At 40.7% G+C, this 27,611-nt stretch overlaps 1 protein-coding gene across 3 annotated transcripts in view; it reads right to left on the reverse strand.

The window, feature by feature from the left end:
• Positions 1 to 25,843, reverse strand: part of mtmr14 (myotubularin related protein 14) — a 74,297-nt gene extending 48,454 nt beyond the window's left edge. For all 3 annotated transcript variants that reach the window (XM_067998522.1, XM_067998523.1, XM_067998521.1), the window contains exons 1-8: positions 25,387 to 25,843; positions 21,071 to 21,219; positions 13,923 to 14,031; positions 11,576 to 11,651; positions 10,549 to 10,606; positions 8,197 to 8,319; positions 3,164 to 3,237; positions 2,130 to 2,200 (exon numbers count right to left, since the gene is read on the reverse strand). In XM_067998522.1, the coding sequence (XP_067854623.1) occupies positions 2,130 to 2,200; positions 3,164 to 3,237; positions 8,197 to 8,319; positions 10,549 to 10,606; positions 11,576 to 11,651; positions 13,923 to 14,031; positions 21,071 to 21,219; positions 25,387 to 25,500 (774 nt within the window). In that variant the 5' untranslated portion in view covers positions 25,501 to 25,843. The remainder of the gene's footprint in view (positions 1 to 2,129; positions 2,201 to 3,163; positions 3,238 to 8,196; positions 8,320 to 10,548; positions 10,607 to 11,575; positions 11,652 to 13,922; positions 14,032 to 21,070; positions 21,220 to 25,386) is intronic.
• Between the last annotated feature and the right edge of the window lie 1,768 nt (positions 25,844 to 27,611).

Below are 27,611 nucleotides of genomic sequence, written 5' to 3' on the forward strand. Positions count from 1 at the left end.
GCCAGCGATGTCCACATCCCATGAACGAATGAAAAAAAATTTACTAGAATGATACCTGGACTCCTAGGGTTAAATTACGAGGAGAGATTACACAAACTAGGGTTGTATTCCTTGGAATTTAGAAGATTACAGGGTAATTTGATCGCAGTTTTCAAGATATTAAGGGGAACGATGATAGGGTAGATAGAGAGAAACTATTTCCATTGGGGAGTCTTGGACTAGGGGAGTCTAGGACTAGGGGACATAGCCTAAAAATTAGAGCCAGGACACTTCTACACTTAAACCTGTGACATATTTGTATATTTATTATATTTAATCTAAGATGTTTGACCTGCCAGTAGAAGTTTGCAACTCAATTGCGCAAACAGCAGTTCATGCTTGCTCAATTGTTAGATTTAAAATCTGAGCTTGATAAGATTTTTGTTAACCAAACGTATTAAGGGATATGGGGCTAAGGCGGGTAAATAGAGTTAGGTCACAGATCAGCCATGATCTCAGTGAATGGCGGAACAGGCTCGAGGGACTAAATGGCCTACTCCTGTTCCAGTGATCCTAGAAGAGCAGAGGGATTTGGGGGTACAGGTTCACTGGATATTAAAGGCAGCACCTCAGGTTGATAGAGTTCCATTAGCTTTTCCTTGGCTTTAAGTGTTATCACAAGAGGTACAGAATATAAAAGTCAAAAGTTAATGAAGAGCCTTTATAAAACCTCAAGACCCATTCCAGTTCAGTGTACAGCATTTGGCTCCACACTATAGGAAGGATATTGAAACTTTAGAGTAGGTTCAACGCAGATTCACCCTGACGCTGCCTAGTATAACAAAATACAAATACGAAGAAAGACTTGAAGTATTTGAAAAGTGGAGGTTATGGTGCGATATAGAATCATAGAATGGTTATAGCAGGGACAGAGGACACTCGACCCAACGAGTCCGTGCTAGCAATATGATAGAAGTTTTTAAAATTATGAATGGATGGAACAGGGTAGATGGAAGCACACTGTTTCCAGAGATGAGGGGTCTAAAATGAGAGTTCATAAATGCAAAATTAAATGTCAGAGATTTAGAACAGGGAGCAAGAGAAGCTTCTTCACACACACACACACACACACACACACACAGAGTTGAGGCTATGGAATTCACTTCCAGGGTTAGTGGTTGAGGCAGAAACTATGTCAACATTTAAGATTAGATTGGATAAGTGAATGAAGGAAAAGGGGATAAAGGGATACAAGGATACAAGAACAGGGTGGGTAAATGTGATTAGGGCTATTTGCTCGCTGAGGGGTGAATGCCAAAACAGACTGTTTGGGCCAAATAGCCTGTTTCTGTGCTGTAACTTTATATATTTCTATGTATACACAGCCTTTAATATCTGTAATTTCACACATGGTATTTATTTTTAAACAATCTCAAGTTTAAGAGCGAATTACAAGTGGTTCCTACAAATCCATTTCCATCATTGGACTGAACACTGTTCTGTTTGAGGAATTTAAAGTTAATTTTTGCCTGATTACACCTCCATGAAGCACCTTGGGATTTTTTTCTATGTTAAAGTCTGATATATAAATGTAAGTTGCTGTTGAATTTGTTAAACTCATGTAATAGAGCTGCTGTAATGGATGTCAGACAAACTCTTTCAGATTGTTCCCTTTAGCAAGTGAGAACCATTAAAATGCATTTGTCCACCCTGCTATAGTCTACACACCCTTGATTCTGACGTCAACTAACAGGCAGTGATATGACTCTTCTAGCAACTGGACCGGAATACTAACTCATTGAAGAAAAACTCCATCCATCACAGCCAACGTCTGTTCTTAGGCCTAGCAACACACCACCTGCCAAACTCCATATCTGACCAGGCAGTATGCAGTTTTAGCAGTTATTCCTGCACATGTTCCCATTGCACAATATGGTGCAGGCAGTACAAAAAATTATCTGCGATATCTATAATCTGCCCACCATGCAAAACTGCCTCCTCAAATCAGTAATCTATTATAACGACATACTTGTGTTTCTTGATTGTGAATGGCAGGGAAAAAGGGCGTTGGTGGGGAGAAAAAACAATTTGAACAGGTTGTGAGTAAAGCCTGTTTCTACTCACATGCCTCCCATCAGCTGTAAGCTCACCTGGTTCCAGTTGAACACCAGCCCTTCAGCCGTGTAATCTCGATCCTTGTAGTCCTTAAAAAATTCACAACCTACAGACAAGATAAAAGAAAACTGTAATGACTATTACAACAATGTCTTCACGGTGTCCTGGCCAATATTTATCCCTCAACCAACAACACTAAACAGATTATCTGGTCATGATCACAATGCTGTTTGTGGGAGCTTGCTGTGCGCAAATTGGCTGCCACGTTTCCTACATTACAACAGTGACTACACTTCAAAAGTACTTCATTGGCTATAAAGCGCTTTGGGACGTCCTGAGGTCATGAAAGGCACAATATAAATGCAAGTCTTTCTTTCTTCATGTCTACATCTGGGCATCAATGTATGCATGATAACAATTAAACAAACAATGAATTAGAGAGTTCATGGGTGAAATATGATTTTTTGTAAACAATTGAAATATTGACTTTGCATGAAAATTTGAGGTTGGTCCTACATCAATCAGCATAAACGGAATTGCCATTTTTTTGGTTCCTGGACACTGAGTGCAGGCAATCATTTCTTAATCCAATTTCACCACCCATCTAGCAGCAATCCACAGCGAGACAATTTTCCATAATTTTTTTAAAAATATTTTACAAATTAAAACTAGTTTTTAAAAATCTTAATTTTGTTTCTTTTTACCCAAATTTATTATGAAAGATATAACTGAGGTGCACTTGTAGTCTCAGTAATCACTTTTCTTATTCGATTAGTTAATATTGATTCTCTGGACTTAAACTAGTATAGCAACAGAACAGTGATAGTGGAATCACAACTCGCCCAATGGGCCAGTGAAGGCATTAAACGTCAATGTATGCTCACTGGGCTCCCACAAAGAGGCAACTTCTCGGGCAGTTTTCCCAACACATAGCTGTGTTTAGACAAGATAAAGCAAGTACGTTGTTGATTTTAATTATTTAGCAAGGCCATATTTTAATTAAAAACCATGGACTTTAATTAGCTATTGCCCCTGCAAACAAGTTCAGCCCTTGCTGTGCAGCGGTTACCTGGGTACGGTATAGACAACAAGGTGAAATCTGCATATCGCTGGGCTTTATCCACCTTCTCGGATGAAGTCACACTGAACAAGAAGAAGAAGGGAAGAGGATTAATCTTTATGACATTTTACCTAACACCCGACCCCCCCACCCAAATTTTGTATTTTTGTGCTCAACATGAGGGAATCTATAAATGGGAAAAGTAAACACTGCTCCGCTTTTGACAGAGAGTAGCACAGTCAAGCACTTCCAGGTAGAGGAAGCCAAATGCAGGGTGAAACTCCCTCTACTGTGCCCTGAACATAGCCTGAGACACCGGCACCCCACCACATAAGTGTAACATTTCTGCTTTCCACACCAGGCAATGTTACAGCCGCTGAACAGGACTTGCAATTCTTTCTGATTTATGGTTAGTCTTGTGCTATAGGCTTATGACCTAAACTCAATTCCCTCAAGAGCATTATGGGCAACTCTCACCCCACCTGTCTGAGCAGGGTTCAAACCATGGCCTCAGAAAAGATAGCATCCTAATCTGATTATGCCATATTATCCCCCCTCACTAGAGACCTGCTTCTACTGTTCTGTGAGTCTTTGCTGTCAATTAGTGCCGACTGAACCCCCATGTCAAGTGAGAACAAGGGCCAAGAGTAAAATTGAGAGAGGGGAAAGGGATCTTCACTAAGAGGTTTGTTGGTGGAAGCTACCGTGAACTGTGAGTTACAAATGCACGAGTGAAAAAAAAACTCAGACAGAAACAGTAAACATTGCACATTTTACAAAGTGCAATATATCCATTACAAGTTAACATGACCAGGGCTTCAAAACATTACCACTGACCTTAAAATAAATCAGTACATTTATTTTAAAAAAAATAAAGCTAAAAGTTAGTTTCATTTCCTTTTTAAAGCCCTAGCCACATTAACATGCACTGAACATTATGCACAGATGAATAAAAGGCAGAAAACACTGTACACTTTGACAAAGAGCAGTTCAAACGCATTCCAGACAGTTTTTCTTCTTTAAAAATAAATCTGAAATGAAAAGAGAGTGTAGAATTTTAAACCCTACCAGCAGCACTGACTGCCCCAAAGACAGGCCGCAGCAGAGTCCAGACGGAAGTGTTAAAACCAGAGAGAAAAGCAGGCATTTTTTTTTAGGAAACCAAAAATTGCACTAACTCGACTGAACAAAGTTCCTTTGAATTAATCAGCCTACCCATTCAAACCAATTTAAACTAAACTGTAGTCTCCAGCATTGACTCTGACTTAAGAGGATCTACAACTCCCTCTACATCAAGTACCCTCTTGTTCTAGGCAACTTTGTTTTTATATAACTGAATATATTTATTTGAAGAGGGAGCAGGTTTAGCAGAAATTTATGTTCAAAGCACTGCCATAATGCTTAAGTGAAAAAAAGTCAGAAATATATAACATTAAATTTGCTATCTGCTATTTCAGATCTCTTTCCCTTTTAGAAACATCTCAGTGATGTCATTGATAGAGAGGAGCTGCCTGTAGCCCAAGGCAGAACCATTCACTGAAATGCATGGGCTCGACAGGCCGAATGGCCTCCTTCTGTGCTGTATCCATTCTATGATTCTATGCAGGCCACCGTTTCAAACCACTCAGAGCTGATGCAGAGCCACGTTACTCCAAGAAAATAAGCTACCAACAGAGTAAGCATCAGTTCCGGAAAAGTTCTAGCGTTGGCCACATTATAGATAAAGGTTTTATGTGGTTTCTCCATCAGCAAAGGGGTCATAATGAACATTTCTGTATCTCAGATATGTCAATCACACTACTGAAGCAAGCAATAATGCGTCCTTTTTGGGGTATTCAGCTATATTCTTACTAAATGCACAAAGTTAAAAACTAAACACTTTTGTGACATGTGGAAGGATCACTGCTGATAGGTAACAATTTTCCCTCTCTGGTGCCAGATAAATAAACTATTAGGTATTGCTATTCATCCCTACAATCAGGTCTGTACTACGAATGGGTGAGCAGGAGCAAACTACGCACGTCCACAGCCAAAAACACATTCCACTCATCCTTTCAGTTTATATGTGAGTTTTTCATTGAATTTTACTAGTGATTTTTGATTAAATGATGCTTATTCATACTTCATAGAATTCAATTATTAAATAGGCTTGAATGCAAATGGATGCTTCTTAGCAGCAATTTTATTTTTGATCAATATTAACAGATCAACAATGATTGAAGGATGAAGTTAAACTAGCAGTTAGAACAAAACACCCCACCTCACCTCCAAACTGGAAGAATAAACCTCCTTTCAATCCTGTAGCAAAATAACACCAGATATACACTCCCCACTATAGGCAAACACAGAATTCCACCATATCACAGAAGGTACACTCAAAGCATAATGCATAGACTGTTCTTACTATGGTAATCACAGTTATCTGGGAGGCCCTACACATACAGATAGATGAGTTTAGTGTTCTGTAAAAGTGCATCATGTGAACTTTCTTAAAAGTTCCTGAGCAACTCTTGTAAGCATGAGCGCCAATTCTTCCTTTAGAAACTGCTGCACACAGAGACCACTGTCAGTTCTTTCTCGAACTACCAATTGCCTGATGAGCAGTGTTGGATGGGACCTATATAGTTGTGGAGGACGTTGCTTTAGATAACAAGAATTAATGTGGTAAATAATTTCCCTTTAACTTTCAGATTGGGTCCCTCCATCTATATCAATATTCCAAAACAGTACTTACTATGAAGGAGGTTGACAGGATTACTTATAGAAATAAGTAAATGAGGCAAAGTAAAAGTTTACACCAGGAAAGAAAATTATCGAAAAGAAATAACAAAATTAAAACACTGCTACCAGCAGCTGTTTTAACTTACTAGATCCAGGACAGAGAGACTGGCAATCTAAATTGATGGCCATATCAACTGACTAAATTTCCTCAAGTTGAAATATATGAACAGCCGAGAGGGAGGTCAATGTCTACCAAAGTGACCTTTAGATAGGGCAAGGGCAGTTTGCCAAAGACTGACATATGGCAATGCATTCTACTAGCAAATCTTTGCAGTGAAATAGGATAACCAACTATCTGTGTGCACAGAGGACTGGGACCAATTGATTTAGATAGTTAAGTCCACTTCATAGAATCATAGAAAATTTATGGCACAGAAGGAGGCCATTCGGCCCATCATGTCCGTGCCGGCTGAGAAATGAGCCACCCAGCCTAATCCCATTTTCCCGATTTGGTCAGTAGCCCTGCAGGTCATGGCTCTTCAGATGTGCATCCAGGTATTACAGCAGGAGCAAACATCTGAGACTGTTCAATGTTAAGTGCTAAACTCTTTTGCAGAGATGCATATAGTTGGCATTGTTCCTCCAATCAAAGTGGGACGCTGGCTATTTTCAAACTGTAGATGCTTTAATTCAAAAGTTGCACGTCCGCCACCAGACCGTGAGCATGTCTAGAATAAAAGTAGCAAACTCTAACTGCACTAGGAGAGCCCCACACATTGAAGAGCAAGATGGGATTTTTAATTCAACACGTGGGGATGATTAAGTAACTCACTCGTGACTGTCGCTTACATTTTTATTACATTAAAAAACTATGAATTACACTTCAGCACATGGGATTCTCAGTCTCTCTCACACATTGTAACTGACTAACAGCAGTATGCGCTTTAAGATTTATTATCCTTCTGAAAATGCAGTACCACCAGAATACAATACATAATACACGCACACCATGTCCTGGCCAGGCAGTCAGACAAGAGTGAGAATACTCTCTAGACTATCCCTCCACAGTGTAGGGTTTGAAAATGTTTAGAATCCTCGAGATTTCAGATGCAGATTGCATTGTTTTATGTTAAAAGGCAAGGAGGCACAATAGCAAAATCATTAAAATATGATGAATGGCTAAATCTGACAGTCAAGATGATTGATGGCAACAGCCAAGACCAGAAAAATATTAGTTACAGAACTATAGCAAGCATAATAGATGTCTGAAAACACATTAGATTCAAGGGTTCACATGGCAACAAAGCAGGAGTGATTTATCCACATGACTGAACCCCAAGAATCCATTTTAGCCTCAAAAATGCTTAGAAATTTCAAGAAATATTTCAGAGATTAATACAAAGCTCGTCTGTCAGCATCTGTAAAGAGAAAATATAGGGTGATGTTTCAGGAGTAGATCCTTTAGACTTCCAGCATTTGTAGTTTTTTTCTTTATTTTTAATATTTGAGTTTTCTTGTTGGAGTTTGCATTTAACATTACAACTGATAAATTGTTGGTAATGCTGGTAACCACCTCCATTACAGCTGCTGATTTGTGCTATACTGTTGTGCTTCATATGATAAGTGGAGCCTGTGTTACAAGATGATTAAAATGGGGTTATAATTTATATTAGCTGACAAGTTTTTTAAAAATTTGTTCCTGGGATGTGGGTTACATTGGCAAGGTAGTATTTATTGCCCATCCCTATTTGCCTTGAGGGCATTAACAGCCAACCACAAGTGTGGGGCTGGAGTCACATGTAGGCCAGGCCAGATGGCAAGTCCCTTCTCTGAAGGACATTAGTGAACCAGTTGGGATTTTATAACAACCCTGCAGCTTTCATGGTCATTTTTCTGCTGCCATACATACATTACCAAGTTTACTGAATTCAATTTCACAATTTGCCATGGTCAGATTTGAACTCATGACCCCTGGGTTACTAGTCCACTACCATAACTATTAGGCTACAGTAAGAGTTTTTTACTTGAAGGGGAATAAAAGAGGAAGGGGAGGAAATAGCTGAAACTGTTGCAAAGCATCATGCACACTTGAGGGCTTTGTAAGTGTTAGATCAAACTAAGTGGTTTAACTAGCCATTCTGACCCTAAAAACAAGTCATAACCTTGAACAGTATTCCAGAGAGCATACACATTAGCCTGACCTTTACTAATGTTTTTTCCAGGAGTTTCTTGTGTTACTGCCATGAGGATGTCTCTTCCCCAAATTACCATTTGTGTTACGACATCAGGGCATTAAACTAGGAGGTCCAGAAATCACTTACTTCAACCCAAACTTCACTTTCTTCTTCTCCACCATCAGGTCACAGATGTAACGAACAGAAAGATAGCGCAGCAGCTTTATGTCATGACCTCGGACCTTATCAAATAGCTGGGAATCACCATTCCTGGAATAATCGAATAAAGAAAAATGAAGCAAGGTCAGTTCAAAACCAAAATGTAGTGTCTTCTTCACTGAAAGTTCGCTAGTGATACATAATTATTACTGAGACAATAAGCCCATATATTCACATCGTTCACCTGACGAAGGGGGAAGCCTCCGAAAGCTTGTGAATTTAAAATAAAATTGCTGGACTACAACTTGGTGTTGTAAAATTGTTTACAATATATTTCTAAGAAGATTATTTATGATAGAGCAGCAATATTTGAGATTTTACCAATTCTTCTAAGTGCATCACTTGCTCAAACTATGAGTCAGTTTGGTGGAAAGTCATATTATACAGCTACAGAGCATAAACAGTCCCAGTGTTTAAAATATATTTAATACATAGGAAAATCATGTCTCACGAAGGAAAATCATGTCTCACGAATTTGATTGAGTTTTTTGAAGGGGTAACCAAGAAGATAGATGAGGGCTGTGCAGTAGACGTGGTCTACATAGACTTCAGCAAAGCATTTGACAAGGTACCGCATGGTAGGTTGTTACATAAGGTTAAATCTCATGGGATCCAAGGTGAGGTAGCCAATTGGATACAAAATTGGCTTGACGACAGAAGACAGAGGGTGGTTGTCGAGGGTTGTTTTTCAAACTGGATGCCTGTGTCCAGCGGTGTGCCTCAGGGATCGGTGCTGCGTCCGCTGTTATTTGTTATTTATATTAATGATTTGGATGAGAATTTAGGAGGCATGGTTAGTAAGTTTGCAGATGACACCAAGATTGGTGGCATTGTGGACAGTGAAGAAGGTTATCTAGGATTGCAACGGGATCTTGATAAATTGGGCCAGTGGGCCGATGAATGGCAGATGGAGTTTAATTTAGATAAATGTGAGGTGATGCATTTTGGTAGATCGAATCGGGCCAGGACCTACTCCGTTAATGGTAGGGCGTTGGGGAGAGTTATAGAACAAAGAGATCTAGGAGTACAGATTCATAGCTCCTTGAAAGTGGAGTCACAGGTGGATAGGGTGGTGAAGAAGGCATTCAGCATGCTTGGTTTCATTGGTCAGAACATTGAATGCAGGAGTTGGGATGTCTTGTTGAAGTTGTACAGGGCATTGGTGAGGCCACACTTGGAGTACTGTGTACAGTTCTGGTCACCCTATTATAGAAAGGATATTATTAAACTAGAAAGAGTGCAGAAAAGATTTACTAGGATGCTACCGGGACTTGATGGTTTGACTTACAGGGAGAGGTTAGACAGACTGGGACTTTATTCCCTGGAGAGTAGGAGGTTAAGGGGTGATCTTATAGAAGTCTATAAAATAATGAGGGGCATAGATAAGGTCGATAGTCAAAATCTTTTCCCAAAGGTAGGGGAGTCTATAACGAGGGGGCACAGATTTAAGGTGAGAGGGGAGAGATACAAAAGGATCCAGAGGGGCAATTTTTTCACTCAAAGGGTGGTGAGTGTCTGGAACGAGCTGCCAGAGGCAGTAGTAGAGGCGGGTACAATTTTGTCTTTTAAAAAGCATTTGGACAGTTACATGGGGAAGATGGGTATCGAGGGATATGGGCCAAGTGCAGGCAATTGGGACTAGCTTAGTGGTATAAACTGGGCGACATGGACATGTTGGGCCGAAGGGCCTGTTTCCATGTTGTAACTTCTATGATTCTATAAGCACAAGCTTCAGTTAAGCTGGTGAAGGTCTGGTGAAGGGCAAAACTATGGCAGATGGAGTTTAATGAGGGCAAGTGTGACCCAAGAAAGATAAATCAAAGTATTTTCTCAGTATGAATAAGGTGAACTACTGATGAGAGAATGTATTGGTGGTCCCCACAAGTTTGAGAGAAAAAAGGACTGACAGCATATTTAAGGAACCATAATTTCATCCCTCACAGACAAGCTTATTTGCATTCAGTCCTGCATTACCTTTCTACATTATGCCCTAGGTCACCATTCACTGAAATCTACAAGTCCTGACTTCAAAACAATTGGATCAACTATAATCAGGAAAACAGCAACTTGTAGCTATAAAATCTTTCAAAGGAAAAAACAGGGAATACAAGAAACATAAAAGGTCATTCTCTCATGCAGAACTAGTTCAAGGGGCTACGGCTATACTCTAGATTCACGTGCTTAAGACAAACATTTCTATCACTATCTAATCCTAAACCCCATCAATCAAAGCATGTGCACAGAGTTCAATTCTCAACAGAATGGAGGTATTTCACTTACCGTACTGCAAAATCATCAGGCACTTCATCAGACTCTGCTCCTGCATCATCAGATCCTCCTAAGGAAATAGAGAGAAACAAAAAAGTGTGTAAATAAAGTGTAAAGGTTTTTTGGGCACATGATTAAGGTAAGCAAACAAAGACTGCACTGAGCTTGCACAGATCATAGTAGCTAAGTACTTCAAACACCCAATTTCAGAAAACACTGCATACATTTCAGTGCAATAGTTCCATTTCTGGCACATTTGAACTTTGAAGGCGACTAATGCCTGTTAGTGTTTCGTTTAAGAGCTCTACTATGTTCCTGCCAGAAAGGAAGGCCATTCATTGGCACTGCCTAATTGTTCTCAAATCAGAAGCAAGGGCACAACCTAGTGTATCGGCTTCTTCACAATTACCATTAACGCAACAGCAAATCAGCCCAATTCCAGCCGAGACAGAAGCGTGATGTCATAGTCAGATCTCTTTCTCTCCCCCTACATCAGCCTTTGGGTCACACTTGCCCACATTAAACTCCATCTGCCATAGTTTTGCCCTTCACCAGACCTTCACTGCTCTACACAGTCCTTCACCAGCTTAACTGAAGCTTGTGCTTATGAAGAAATGTAGCTTATAATGTATTAAATATATTTTAAACACTGGGACTGTTTATGCTCTGTAGCTGTATAATATGACTTTCCACCAAACTGACTCATAGTTTGAGCAAGTGATGCACTTAGAAGAATTGGTAAAATCTCAAATATTGCTGCTCTATCATAAATAATCTTCTTAGAAATATATGGACTTATTGTCTCAGTAATAATTATGTATCACTAGCGAACTTTCAGTGAAGACACTACATTTTGGTTTTGAACTGACCTTGCTTCATTTTTCTTTATTCGATTATTCCAGGAATGGTGATTCTGAGAACAGACAAGACATTCTTTGCCACTCAAAAACTCATTATAAAGCTAGTTGTACTCCTACAACTAGCTTTATAATGAATTCAGAACATGCATGTATATTTAATGAATTAAACCACTATTTACCTGAGAATAAGTAGTTGTATCCACTGCGTCCGTACAGCTCCCCCCATCCAGCCAAAGTTGCCGACCGACAAATATGCTGCAATAGGAGAAAGCAACAAAAAGAAATTAAACCTTGTGTATTGAACAAGCAGTACCACTTATGTAAATGACTGCAGTGTAACAAATAAATAAATTGATAAAGTGCACAATAGAGAAGATAACATTTTAAATTGTTTGTTGTCCTATAATCATTAAGGCAGCAGAGCTCTTTGGTTAAAACTGACAATGAAAAGAAATATAACAAATCAAGGTTTACATCTATTATCTATCGCCTGTCAATTTCTGTTCACTATTCATTGCCTCAATAACTTCATCCTTTTTTTTTTGAGGCTGCAGAGCTAGGATTTAGCAGAGAAGTTGACTGGTAAGCAAATACTGACAGGAGACACCAAAAGTTAAGAACACAAGAATTTTTAGGGACAACCCATTAGGTCCAATCTTCTTATTGAGCTCAACCTTTCTGATCATATCCCTCAATTCCTTCACTCTCACAAAACACATTTAGTTCCTCAAACCCACATATGTAGTCAGTTTCAATAGCTTTCCCAGTTAACTTATTCCACAAGTCTATTACACTTTGTGATTTCCCTCCTTCCTCCTAACTTTCTCATTTTTAACACATGTTGCCTAGTATTTGAAATCTTCATTACAATAAACGCATTTGCCAATCCCCTTCACAATCTTGAAAACTTCAATTGGGGCACAATGAAGTCTCTTTTCCAAAGTGGACAAGTCAAATTTCATTTACCTTCCCTCATAAGATTCTTGATACCCAGAATCATCTTGATTGCGCACCTCTGTTTCCTGTCAAAGGTCATAATATCCTTCCTGTGAATTGTGACCAAAACTGCACAAAACACTCCAGCTCGTATGTAACCAATGTTTTATACAAGGGTCACATGACACATTAACCTGTCTCCTTTGTTTTCAAATGCTGATGGAACAACTGTGTATTTCCAGAATTTTCTGATTTTATTTAATGTAATCTCTGATTTCTGTTGTATCCTGTTGAAAATGTAACCCAATACCTTATTTATTTTTGCTACTGCAGCTAAGCATTGGGCTGACACATTATAAATCTACAATAACTCCTCGTCCCTTTCCTGATCAGCATGATGTCGGTCTGTTCCACTCAACAATAATTTTCAATGCTCCATACTAAATATTTTATACTGAACTGCATCTACCACCTACTAACTCAGTTACCTAAAAAAATCCAAATCCTTTTGAATCTTGCTGGATTGTTCCTTACTTGCTGCCTTTTCTTTTGGTAACTACAAAGTGGAAAACTTTGCTTACAATATCCAAAATAGAGGCAATTCCAAGGCTCTCCCTTTGGGTACCTTGCTAATAAACTCTCCAACTTGAAAATTCCGAATTTTTGACGGCCCTCAATTTCCTATTTTTGAGCCCACTACCTGTCCAGCATCATACTTTACCTACATTACCATTAATCACCAATGTAGATACATGTCAAAAGATTTCTGAAAATCCAAGTATATATAAACTGCGTTTCTCTTGTCTCTGGTGTCAGTAATATCTTTGAAAAACAGGTTAGGTAATCATGAACACTGCCCCTCCCCCCCCCCCCCCCCCAATGTTGCCCCCGACTCTCCCCCAACTTTGGTTAAGATTTTTTAGGTAACTGGGTTAGTAGGTGACAGATGCAGTTGTGTAAAATAATTAGTATAGAGCACTAAACATTGGCCACAGGTCCTAAGCATCATATGGTGGAAGCAGATTAGTGGTCACTATACTGCAATACCATAACAGATCATATCAAAAGTAGGCAACAAATATCAAGCAAAATGTCACATTTTTAAAATCAAAAAAGGTACATGGAGTTACTTTATCTCCCTGAGAATTTGGCAATTCAATTTTTTAACCTATCCGATTACTCCCTTCTGATTCTAGAACAATTAAATTCCATTCTACAAAACATCAACAGGTTAGGCTGATGCAACAATTATTGCCATTCTCTGTGCAGTCTTTTCCAGTTTACTTATACACTTTTCTGTTTACCCAATTTCCTTCCTAAATTATATATTTTAAATCAAGCTCATGTCACATAAAGTAACCTTCCTCTTTGTTCCACCATTTTGCATTTTGAATTAAAATATCAACTGGAAACTCAACTGAGGAGAACGTCTAAACACTAAGAAAAAATAAGAGTGCATGAAAGCATGATTCAAACCCAGTCCCCAACGCAGAAGAAATTTCTGACAGCGACAATTCAGTACTCATCTTGACCACTACAATAATTGTTTGAGTCAAAACTTTTGATCAACCTATAATTTCAGGACCATACCTTTCCGTGGTACAAAATGACCGGGCAGACAAAGCGACTACGACATCGTGCCATCTTACTACGGCTCACAAAGTCCTGCAGTTTACTAGTCTGAACTGTACTCTCAAACCTTTAAAACAGAGGGAAAATATTAAAACTAGAATTAACCAGCAAAAATACAACACATTGATATTCCATACATGTGCAAAATGTCACCACAGGGAGAATAGTTTTGTACGCACATGGTGACATGACTCCTGCTGCCAGTTTGGGAAGTGCTTCACAAGGTCAGGTGAGATGGTGAGGCTAACAGTTTTTATAGATGAAAGAAGATTAAGGGTAGGGCCAAAGGAAAGAAGTAGTAGCTGTTGGTTAGAATTTTAAGAGAAATGAAGAAGTGAAAGAAGCCTGAATTTTTACTGCCCTATCGTAGGGTATGGAGATCAAGAAGAAATTATTCAGACATTGAACTACAAAAAGAATGGGGTTTTGGAGCAATGAGGCCCGAGTACAGAGCTCCAGAAACCTTTCACATATTGTGGAACTGTTTTCACTATATGAAATATGAAAACCTTTGACATAATGTGGAACTGTTTTCACAAGATGAAATATAAAATAGAAATAGGATATTACCTCTCCCTTGTGTTTTATGACTAAATGAAAGGAAGCATGTTGTAGAAATGTTCAACAATCTGTATCTGCTTTCCCCAGTGGTGCATTGTGCTGTCATATGACACCCTACTTATCCTAGTAGAATCAAAATGGATCAATGGGACAAGCATCACTGGGAATTTGGCCATGCGACAATTCAACTGAAAAATCAACACCGTGACCACAATGTTGCCTGACTGTCAAACATAACCTAGTTACAAAATGTACAAGAAAAAAGAAATTGAACAGTGTTCTTTCAAGCTGTAGAACTGCAAGTATAAACCCACCATACAAGAACATCTCAAAGACTAAACCACACGATTGCAAAGGATTTTTTACATTAAGGGGGCAGATGTCAACCATGGATCTTCGATGAAAACAAAAAATAAAATTACTCAATACAAGAAATCCCTCAGGCGTCTGACATTTCAGGTTGGGTGAAGGTTCCAATTTGCACTCAGCTGACATCAACCACTGGCTCAGTGTGTGCCTACACACTCACAAACATGGCTTGGCACTCTTTCCATTCCTGATGGCGAATAGTAGCCTGTGTCATTTCCTTGTCAAAGACGTGTCCACCTCAGGACTCCACCTGACCTGAAATTTCAAATTTCCTCAAGGTTTGCTGTCATTATATACTCTCTAATAGCTAGATGTTAAAAATTAAACTTGTAAGTAGGCAGCATCGAATGGGAAGGTGCTCTACACTGTTTCCTCTGCAGTATTATCATTCTTCCATAAGCTAACCAGCATACTTAAGTTGAATAGTATCTCTTATAATTCAAAACGCTCTGCATATGTGTACATTCCGCTAAACTGCATACTTTAAAATATGTCTGGCTACTTGTTAAGAATTAATTATTCGACTGGAGAGAACTAGGTGGTCCTGACAGCCAGTATCTAAGAAAATTAATGAACCAACTCACTACTACACTAACATGGCTCAAAACCCACATTCTGTTTTTAAAAAAATAAAATGAACATCCCCAAATGTTTACTTCCCTTTTTCAATGCTAATAATAAATGCCCAAAAAAAAAAGCACATATCATTAGTTACTGCCATTAGGACCGTTTCACCAGTTACTGCTCTTAAAACATCGGTCAAAGGGTGTATCAACACTTGCAACCCCTTCTGCACCTATTAGAAGTGGCTGCATAGCACTGGCATTTCATCTGGTCATTTTAATTACGATAACTCCAGCGAAACGGACCTGTAGATGAAGTGTTTTTTTTATGTAATGGTGGCAGCCACAGCAGATATTATCAGTGGGCGAAAAATACTTAGGGGTTGCAAAAATTTGTTTGAAGCCAGAGGACATCCTGTTTATTCGATTTTTAAACAGGTCTGGAATATTCCATTAAGTTGTATCTAAAGGAGTTTTGCTAGAGCTGGTTTGCATTTCAAATTACAGCTACTTCTGAAAAAGTAACGGTAATGAGGATCAGATCAGAAGGAGCAGCCTACTCTAGTATTCAATGCATGACGAAACAAATATGTGGATTCCCATAGACTATTTTGACCACTTCTCCATTCTTTAGTCAAGGTACAGAGTAAAAATAGTGATTTAAAAATGCACAAAAATGCAGAAATATCACTTTTGGATCAGGAGCTCAACAAATTTCTAAATATCAGTAGTGCAGCACAAACAACTATTCATTCAGCAACCTAGATTAAAACAGAATACAATGAAAGAGATTGATTTAGTTTCTGAATGTGTCACTGTGTCTAGCTGAGACTTGGCACTGGTTTGACCACATTCATCGTGATTATTGATAAAATGTACCTATGTTGCACGTTTTATGAGCTGATAGGGAACTCAATAGAACAAGGGTCAATGGAGATATGACCTACAAGAATTTTAAAACTTTAAATCGAATGTGGAGTTTCCTGGAATAGATAATATTATGTAACATTCAAGAGAAGCAGGATTCCAATCAAGCTACAAATAAAACACTATGCATTCTTCTTTATTAAATGTGTCATTCACCTTCATTATCATCAACTCAGTATGATTACATTAATCCTGCTCTGTAACCAGTCAATAGGTGATGTGTACAAATAATCCAGCTGACTCTTTTCCCCCTCCCTTCACTATGGGTAAAGTGCCTGCTCTCTAGAAGACCAGAAAATAAAATATATAATTTAAAGTGAAAAGAAAAATAAAATTATGGGACTTAAAGGAGACATCAACCATTTTGAAACGATGGCGAATAAAGTTTCATAAAGAAATTGTAAAGTTAAAAGCTGCTGTGGTTTGTACATTATATTATTGATATCTTTAAATCAATATCAAGAATTCCAGTTCATATGGGATGACCTACTAGCCTGTAAAACTAAATGGCCCCATATCAAGCATTGTGTATTTGACAAAGTCTATATTTGATGAAATATTAGAAACACAGGAAGCAATTGACTGGGTGGTAACCTGGTAGAGGAGACTGCTCACCTGTCATAGAACCTGCCTGATTGCTATTGGAAGGTACAGGCTGCGACAAATATAATTGCTATTGCTTGGGTGTGAGCCTCAACAGTGAGTGTCAGTGAGGTATTCGAACTTGATGTATCGGACATTGCAGCTGATCTCAATTCTATTCTCACCTGACACCCACACACTTCCAGTCAGGTCATTAAGCTTGGACCGGATGAATTTAAAAAACACACATGAAGCAGATTATTTTCTCCTAGACTGAATCTCACCATTAAAATATTTTCAGCTAGTCCCAACCTAAAATAATAGAACTCAAACACTGAAAATGTTGGCCTCCATGAAATTTTCACGAATAAAAACATCGAATTAAAAACCACTCAAACGGGTCTATTTTTCCATTTTAGCATAGACATACTAATATTGGCCTCAAAATGATCAATAGCATCTTAGAGAAGCACATACCAACAGGAGGACCACGCCTATAATTACGAAGAAGCAGAACCCACTACCAATTTTTTCACCCAAAAGGGAATAAGTAAAAGGGAGTACTGGGGAACGGGACACTTTCCAACTTTACCACCAGGTTCTGGCATTAAGTAATCCTGAATCGAGTATAGCAAGGACCAAATAGAGTAATGCTTCCTGCACTCTGCCTCAATCGTGCACTTTAAGTCCCTCAAAACTCAAAGAGAGCATCCCCTATTGAACTAGTGTGGATTGCCCATATAGTACCAGTAATATCAGGATAGGTGATAATAAGGCGACAGGCAAGTCCCCACAAGGAGGGAAGAATGAGACATTCTTCCTTCACAAACGGCACGACTTTTTAACATCAGAAAAAGTTTCAAAACATAAGTCCTCTTTTATCAAGGATTTCGCAAAAGATTCTGGTGGAGCAGTTCACTTGAAAAACTGACTGAACAAGTCCTATGCACCTACCAGCCAATCAAAGTAGCATCAACAGCAATAAAAGAAACTCATAGCACTAATCGGTCACATCCACTCTTCCTCCCAGGTCCAGCAGTCAGAAGGGAAGGATGAAGCAAAACCAGATGCAAAAATAATTTGCAGTTTTTTTTGCATTTCAACCAATTGCATCAGTTAATTCTGAACATGATAACCTCTCCTCTCCCCGTTTCTCAGATTTATATAAATTATTATATAACCCTTTTTTCAGCTACACTCTTCTTCCTATAACCTTAACCAGCTAGTCTTATTCCATTTTATTTCTGTTTCTTGGGCTAAAATAGCTTCCGCTATCATCTTTGACATCCAGCCCAAATTTGCTTAATAAAATAGCAAGATCTCCACTGACGGCTCAGTGAGATTATACAGCAAGTAATTGGCCACCCAGACTAGAAGGTCTCAGGCTCGCTCCCCAATCTATGCCAAGTTAGTTGATAGTCAAGGCATCAGTATGGACACCACAACTGGTTCCAATGGTGCTGGCCTAAGGACATAAGATGGAAATCCATGTATAAATTCCCAATGAGGACAGAATTGGCCTTGGCGGCGATGTCCCAAGCAGTCAAATAGATCATCAACACTAAGTCTCACACAAATAATGGCACCTTGGACAAGGTACTGTGGAAGGCTACGCACATGGAACCATACTCTTGAAAGTTAAGAGGCACATAAAAACTGGCAAGAGCAGGAAAAGATTAGAATGTATGTTCCAGGAGCACCCAGCAGCCTCACAATTCTAGAGGGGCAAGATGATAATGATCATTGAAGATGTGGAGTGTATCATAAAACATGCTGCTGGTGAAAGAACAGCCAAACAGAAGTCTATCAAAAACAGGGCTTTGCACTACTAGTTTAAAAAAAATTGATTTTACAAGCATCAGAGACTAAACCTACTTTTATATTGCTGCCCAGGTCTTGGGAGAGTGAGCTGACTGCACCACTCTCCTGCGTTTAGTAGTCGATAATGCAGCCATTCTTCCCGTAAACCGACTCCACAGTGAGCCTTGATATTCGATCCATGTGTAAAATGTCACCGCAGGGAGAATAGTTTTGCATGCACATGGCGACGCCACTCCTGCTGCCAGAGCAGTACAGTTACTGGCCTCCTGAAAGCCAGCAGGGGTCAAGGATACCTGGTTTAAAAAGGTCTTCCAGACCACCAGACTTTAAAAATCCAGCAAGATTGCCTGGATGTCGACACCAGTTACGTGAGGCCTGTTATATGGAAGCCAGTAGCTAAAGTCAGATATAAAAGCAGCTAAAAGGACCCTTACAAGTTCTAGTACTGAAAAACACCAACAGTCAAAGCAATTCAAGAAAAATGCCCTCTTTGTATGATCTTAAAAAATGAATGTCACCATCAGGACCATTTTTTAAATAATTTGATTCACCGTTTGTTTTCCTTGTCTATTTGCTTTTAATAGTTTTGTTTGAACAGAGAGAGGGGCAATGACATGATGGGAACGGATCTGAGGAGTTAAGAGACCAAGAGTGCAGCGTAAGCAGTTGGAATGATTTGTTGTTAAGCATACCCTGCATCGCTACTGATTTCAATTCACAAATCTGGCTCAGCAACACCTCCCAGCAAGATTCCCCTGATGTCATCAGTACTGTTGACAAAAAAAATGATTCCCTCCTCAAAAAAAAAAATTCACAGAAAAGTGGAAAAACAAATTTAAGTAACTTAAAGTTAATTCATTCTATACGCAGCCTCTTCTGAATCACTCCAAGCAGCAATTTTCAGTCTTCTCCAGTTGCAGCCAAAGGCAAAGCCAAAATTACCAGCATGCTTTTATTTTTCCAGAGAGGAGGGGTATGGTCAATTGACAGAAATATCTGTTGTCTTGGACTGTTTTAAAAATTGGCCTAAGTAAGGGGCAATCTATTACTGTTCTAATGCAATGTGCCACAGGTGATTCCGCAGTGAGTTCCCAATCTCAGCTATTTCCATTTGGAGAGGCATAGAGCAGGTGTCAGATATTTTCCCCAGAAGTACTGGGAAAAACATTTTTTTTAAAATCCCAGGCAAGTTTCCCCACCCCTTTTCCCTCACTCTGTTCCTTCTTATAAGCTGTTCATCTTTATTTTATTTATTCGTTCACGGGATGTGCGCGTCGCTGGCAAGGCCGGCATTTATTGCCCATCCCTAATTGCCCTCGAGAAGGTGGTGGTGAGCCGCCTTCTTGAACCGCTGCAGTCCGTGTGGTGACGGTTCTCCCACAGTGCTGTTAGGAAGGGAGTTCCAGGATTTTGACCCAGCGACAATGAAGGAACGGCGATATATTTCCAAGTCGGGATGGTGTGTGACTTGGAGGGGAACGTGCAGGTGGTGTTGTTCCCATGCGCCTGCTGCCCTTGTCCTTCTAGGTGGTAGAGGTCGCGGGTTTGGGAGGTGCTGTCGAAGAAGCCTTGGCGAGTTGCTGCAGTGCATCCTGTGGATGGTGCACACTGCAGCCACAGTGCGCCGGTGGTGAAGGGAGTGAATGTTTAGGGTGGTGGATGGGGTGCCAATCAAGCGGGCTGCTTTATCTTGGATGGTGTCGAGCTTCTTGAGTGTTGTTGGAGCTGCACTCATCCAGGCAAGTGGAGAGTATTCCATCATCTAAAATATCTTCTAGTTCTGATGAAGTGTTATGCCTGAAACGTTAACTTGTCACTTCTCTCCACAGATACCATGCCTGACTTGCTGAGTGCTTCCAGCATTTTCTGTTTTTGTCCCCACCTAGTCACTAGTTACAGAGCTGCACTGGCTGAGGCTTAGGACAAGACTGCCTGCCTATCCACTCAGCTTAGGAAAGAGTCATGAGCCATAAGGAAACCTAGACAGGAAAAGGAGAAAAATTACCTGAATATTTGATAAGACAACTGTCAACTACACATTAAGTCATTGTAAGGAGCCTCAGTGACAAGACATATTCAAACTTACAGCATGTTATTAGCAATTAATGCTTCACAACCTGCTATGAATGAAGGAAATTCCTGCTCTATCCTCTTGTTCCTCTCCTCCCCCCAAAACAACTAAGCTTGCAAGTTCTCTGGGAAAACACGATAGAAACATGAATGATCTCACTGAATTCACCAAGTGTGCTAGTTGTATAGCCTACTTTGATTAAATCCCATTACCTGTCCTTGTCACCCTCTGTGCTTGCATATTCCATAAAGATGATCTGGCGGGGGTAATGTCCACAAAGCTCTCCATTTGGGTTCTGGATCACGCTGTACACATAGTCCCTCCTGAACAACTCCAGGCAACGATTCTCAATCTTCTCCACCTGTAGCCAAAGAGAAAACCAAAATTACCACAGCGGAGGGATATGGTCAACCAACAGATAAATCCACTGCCTTGAACATAACATCTAAAGGAAACCATTGTCCGAGGACCCTACAGTCATTTTTCAGTTACTTCTGACCGACCTCTGTACAAAAGGTATTATTGCAGGTGATTTTTTTAATATAAAGTCTATGTTCCAGTATTCCTTCTAATCAACTCAGTGGGTCTAGTGTTCAGTTGCTACGTCATGTGCACATTAAAGCCAAAATATAGGGTAGCCAATTAAAGTGTGTCAAGAGAGCATGCACTCAGTGATTTATTGAAGTTCATATGTATAACTCGAGAAAGAGCAACAGGCACCGCCTTTCATGACCTCAGGACTTCCCAAAGCGCTTCACAGCCAATGAAGTACTTTTCAAGTGCAGTTACTGTTGTAACGTATGGAAACACAGCAACGTCCCACTAACAGCAATGAGATTGACCAGATAAACTCTTTTAGTGGTGTTGGTTGAAGGATAAATGTTGGCCGAAGGATAAATGTTGGCCAGGACACTGGAATTCATCGACTCTTCTTCAAATAGTGTCATGGGATCTTTTACATCCACCAGGATGGGGAGATGGGGCCTCAGTTTAACATTTCATCCAAAAAACAGCACTTCTGACAGTGCAGCACTCCCTCAACACTGCACTGAAACATCAGCCTAGATTATGTCCTCAAGTCTCTAGTTTGTTGACTCAGAAGTGAGAATGCTATTACTGAGCCAAGACTGACATAGATGTAAAAAAAACCTTTTGTACTTTATACAAATGAAGATGATCTAGTGATGTGCAAATAAATTGCATATTTCATCTTCAGCACTGAATATATAAGTGCTTTCAAATTAGAAAGTTAAGTATGCTCCCCAATTGCTAAGCTGCTTAAGGTGGTGAGCAACTTAACTGTACTGACCAGCAAGGTCCCCGAGCAGTAAAATTGGGGTCAGCACACTTAGGCTAGGGAAGAGAGAAATTAGCCAGGGTTCCTGCTCCTGATTGCTATTTAACAATCCCTTTTGTAAAATATGTGGACATTGTGCGAGGACAGGACTGGGGTCACATATGATACCTCCAACTACTGAACAGTCCACTGCTGCTTTAATCACATTGTCCAGGCTCACACATGAAGAATGGTCACTGGGGCGAGGAGCTAGAGGGTATCCAGCACCTGGAGAAAGGTTAGTAGCTTGAGCAGATAGATGTCCTATGAAATCTAATGGAGAAATTAGGTGATAAATTTTGGGAGCAAGAATGAGAGGACATAAACGCTAAATGGTATATATACTTGTCCAATAATGATAATGGCACTATTGGTGTAGTATTGATTGTAAACTGCCACAGCCTTTAAGGCAATTCAAAGCTTCTCAGCTGGGATTGGCCTCAGAGTGATATTGTTCACTGCGCAGTACTTAAAGGGTGAACCAGAATTATACTTCAAAACATATTGCTGTAAATAGGTCAACATGTTTTGATCAGGACTGAACAAAGTGTACATTCACAAATGGAAAATAAAATTTGCACGGAGTGGGGCAGGTCCTGCTGTCAAATGACAGTGAAAACTTATGATGGAGGCAGATAAAGAACCAGATTCAAAGTGTATTGTGCAATACAATCTTAGCTTGGTTGAAATTATAAACTCCCCATCCACAAATGACAATCACCACAGATGGCAAAATCCAGGGAAGGGAGTTGGTGGGGGGGGGTCTCGCAGAAAACACCAGCAAATTGACCAAAAACAAATCAAATCAGATTTAAAAATATGAAAATTGCACAAATGGCAGTTGACTGCTTTCTTTCCTGAAGTGAAACCCTCTGCATTACCAATCAGGTTTTCTGCCACTGGCCAAATTTGAGCTTAACTAGTAAATTATGAAACAGCAGGAAGTAAAACACAAAGAATCTGGTGCTGTGTCTGAGGTGGAAGTTAGTACTTATTGCTGACAATTCACATCACAAGGATAGAGACTAAATTCCAAATACAATTAAACACGTGAGTCTGTGGCTGGCTGCCACAGCACAATCAGTGCTCCCAATGTATTGCACAGCATTGGTAAGGCACAGCTCCTGCCTGTTATTTCTCCCATGGCACTGAGTGGAAACTGGCCAAATGGACATCAAGTCACTGCTGGACTTCGGGACTGACCAACAGAATCACTAGGCATTGGCAGACAAACCAGGATAAGATTTCCCACAACAGACTGTCCCCTTTCTCCGCTAGCCATGTGGCACATAATCAAAATGGAGACAAGAAATGAATTCTTAAATACAGGTTAAAGGGCGCATGAGGGTAGTATGCTGAGTATTAATGTGCAATACCAGACAGTAGGAAACTTGAAAGTTCAAACCCCCCAATCTGCTCAGTTCCTGGTGTGAATCATGCCAGGCAGAGAGTACAGCACTGAAGGGGTGGTACCAGGCACCTCCTAAAAGTCATTTAAAGGATGCACTGGGTTCGGGCTGCACATCGGACTCAGATGCCAATGAAAACACAAGCAGACTTGAAATAGAAAGACATGGGATCAATTTAAAAGGGAAAATGATACAGCAAGAATAATCTGAACAGAATGAGGTTTACTACATAAAATAATTTTAAAGGAAAAACACAGGATGAGTAAAAACAAGTTACAACTTCCAAAAGGCAGATGCAAATTACCAGTAAGTTCACAAAAGATGGACATAACAATTGTTATGAGGAACATGAATATCAGGGAAAGGAGGAGTATTTTTAATGCAAAATATGCCACCAAAAATATTGTGGGTATGAACGTCCCTCAGAGGAATTGTTCTACATTCATCTAGTGTTGAAGAACTAAATCAAAATTATCTCATTCTTCGAACGTGTGTTTTAACATGTAAATTTTGTCACTGTCTAAAACCTTGTTAGTGTAGATCCAACAAATAGTTTATCTAGAACTTGGAATGGCTTAAAATCTGTTTTTATATGTATGAAACGGTTGTCTCCAAAGATTTTTCACTAATATTTCACACAATTAAATATTCTTTATCCATGTAAAGGATTAGGCTCCTCACACTTCAGAACACAATACCAACAGCAGACTGAACATAAAATGTTATTAAGAAAGAACTTGCATTTATATAGCACCTTTCAATACCTCAGGAACTTCCAAAGCGCTTTACAGTCAATGAAGCACTTTTGAAGTGTAGTCACTGTCTGTAATGTAGTGAAATGCAGCAGCCAATTGGCACAGATCAAGGTAGCACAAACAGCAATGAGATAATGACCAGATAATCTGCTTTTAGTGATGTTGGTTAAGGAATAAATATCAGGCAGAACACCGGAAGAACTCCCCGACCTTCTTCGAATAGTGCCACGGGATGTTTTACGTCCAACTGAGAGGTCAGACCAGGCCTCGGTATAAAGTCTCATCAGAAAGATGGCACCACTGACAGTGCAGCACTCCCTCAGTACTGCACTGAAGTGTCAACCTAGATATATGCTCAAGTCTCTGAAGTGGGACTTGAGCCCACAAACTCTGACTCAGATGCAAGACAGCTACCACTGATCCAAGGCTGACAGTGTTACTCTAGGAAACCACCATAGTGTTTTTCTAAAACTATACAATATTTTTTTTTTAAATTCCATGGGCTTATCTAAGTGAAGGACTTTTCTTTTCCATCTCTTTTTCTCTCTCTCTCAAGCCACTCTCTTTCTTTCTAATTTGACTAATTCCCACTATTTCCTTCTCCGTCGCTCGATCTGTTTCTTTCTCTATCCTTAAATTTAATTGGTTATGGAGATAGGCCATTGGGCACAATGTTCATGAGGTCCCAGATGCAACGTTGACATCGCTGCGCCGTTATCAACTCGTATTTGCGGTGCAAATATAGTGCGATCTGAAGGGTGAAGTAAAAAGTCCAGTTAACATCACTCGCCACAAGATGCAGCGTTCCAGCAATTTCTGGGCCATTATTTGACGCTGTCACTCTTGGCTTTTGGGTTATTATTTGACGCTGTCACTCTTGGCTTTTGGGTTATTAATTGACGCTGTCACTCTTGGCTTATTATTTGACACTGTTACTCCAGATTTGGGTTATTATTTAACGCTTTTACTTCTAGTTTGGGTTATTATTTGACACGTTCCTCCCGGGTTACTTTTAGTGATGCTGTTACCTTGTGGTTCGCCTCCTTGGCCCGGTACTGGTGCTTGGAGAAATGTTCAATCAGTTCTCCGATCTCCTCGCTCCTGCTGCCCAGGGCAGGCCCAGCCAGGCTCGCCTCCCACATCTCGCAGCCCTCACTCCACTCCCCGATCCGCACAGCCTCCACCGGCCTCTCCCTGTAATGTACCGCCGGGGCTGCAGCCCATGGCCCAGCCGCTCCCGCCGAACCGGCCCCGACCTTCCCTGCGGTTCTCACCGCCCAGCAAACCAGCCGCTTTCCGGGGACCACGGGCCCAGCGCCCGGCCTCCGCCCGCACTCCCCGCGACGTATGCTGGCAGGGAGATGCGCGGCTGGCGATTTCCGAAAAGCCTTTTCCCGAACTCGCAGCGCTCACAGTCCGAAACAACTCAGTTACAACCCGGCAGCAAACTCAGGAAACACCGCCTGAGCCATCGTCATGGGATACCACCCTGACCTCTAACCCCACCAACGTAATGGGATGTGAACCTGACCTCTCACCCCATTGCGTCACAGATTACCAGCCGCACCTCTCGATCAGCATGCCTCCCAAACTTGGCTTCTCACCATTACCGTTGGAGACAAGACTGGTCTCTCTCTCCCTCCATCAGAATGGAATTCCAGACTGGCCTCTCTCCCTCCATCAGAATGGAATTCCAGACTGGCCTCTCCTCCCTCTATCACAATGGAATTCCAGACTGTCCTCTCTCTCCCTCCATCAGAATGGAATTCCAGACTGTCCTCTCTCTCCCTCTATCATAATGGAATTCCAGACTGGCCTCTCCTCCCTCTATCATAATGGAATTCCAGACTGTCCTCTCTCTCCCTCTATCATAATGGCATTCCAGACTGGCCTCTCCTCCCTCTATCATAATGGAATTCCAGACTGGCCTCTCCTCCCTCTATCATAATGGAATTCCAGACTGGCCTCTCCTCCCTCTATCATAATGGAATTCCAGACTGGCCTCTCTCCCTCTATCATAATGGAATTCCAGACTGGCCTCTCCTCCCTCTATCATAATGGAATTCCAGACTGGCCTCTCCTCCCTCTATCATAATGGAATTCCAGACTGGCCTCTCTCCCTCTATCAATGGAATTCCAGACTGGCCTCTCCTCCCTCTATCATAATGGAATTCCAGACTGGCCTCTCCTCCCTCTATCACAATGGAATTCCAGACTGTCCTCTCTCTCCCTCTATCATAATGGAATTCCAGACTGGCCTCTCTCTCCCTCTATCATAATGGAATTCCAGACTGGCCTCTCCTCCCTCTATCATAATGGAATTCCAGACTGGCCTCTCTCTTCCTCTATCACAATGGAATTCCAGACTGGCCTCTCTCTTCCTCTATCACAATGGAATTCCAGACTGTCCTCTCTCTCCCTCTATCATAATGGAATTCCAGACTGGCCTCTCCTCCCTCTATCATAATGGAATTCCAGACTGGCCTCTCTCCCTCCATCATAATGGAATTCCAGACTGGCCTCTCTCTCCCTCTATCATAATGGAATTCCAGACTGGCCTCTCTCTCCCTAAATCACAATGGAATTCCAGACTGGCCTCTCTCCCTCTATCATAATGGAATTCCAGACTGGCCTCTCCTCCCTCTATCATAATGGAATTCCAGACTGGCCTCTCTCTCCCTCTATCATAATGGAATTCCAGACTGGCCTCTCTCCCTCTATCATAATGGAATTCCAGACTGGCCTCTCTCCCTCTATCATAATGGAATTCCAGACTGGCCTCTCTCCCTCTGTCATAATGGAATTCCAGACTGGCCTCTCTCTCCCTATATCACAATGGAATTCCAGACTGGCCTCTGTCCCTCTATCATAATGGAATTCCAGACTGGCCTCTCTCCCTCTATCATAATGGAATTCCAGACTGGCCTCTCTCCCTCTATCATAATGGAATTCCAGACTGGCCTCTCTCTCCCTCTATCATAATGGCATTCCAGACTGGCCTCTCTCTCTCCCTATCATAATGGAATTCCAGACTGGCCTCTCTCCCTCTATCATAATGCAATTCCAGACTGGCCTCTCTCCCTCTATCATAATGGAATTCCAGACTGGCCTCTCTCTCCCTCTATCATAATGGAATTCCAGACTGGCCTCTCCTCCCTCTATCATAATGGAATTCCAGACTGGCCTCTCTCCCTCTATCATAATGGAATTCCAGACTGGCCTCTCTCTCCCTCTATCATAATGGAATTCCAGA

Source organism: Heptranchias perlo, chromosome 17 (genome assembly GCF_035084215.1).
Source record: "Heptranchias perlo isolate sHepPer1 chromosome 17, sHepPer1.hap1, whole genome shotgun sequence".
NCBI lineage: Eukaryota > Metazoa > Chordata > Chondrichthyes > Hexanchiformes > Hexanchidae > Heptranchias > Heptranchias perlo.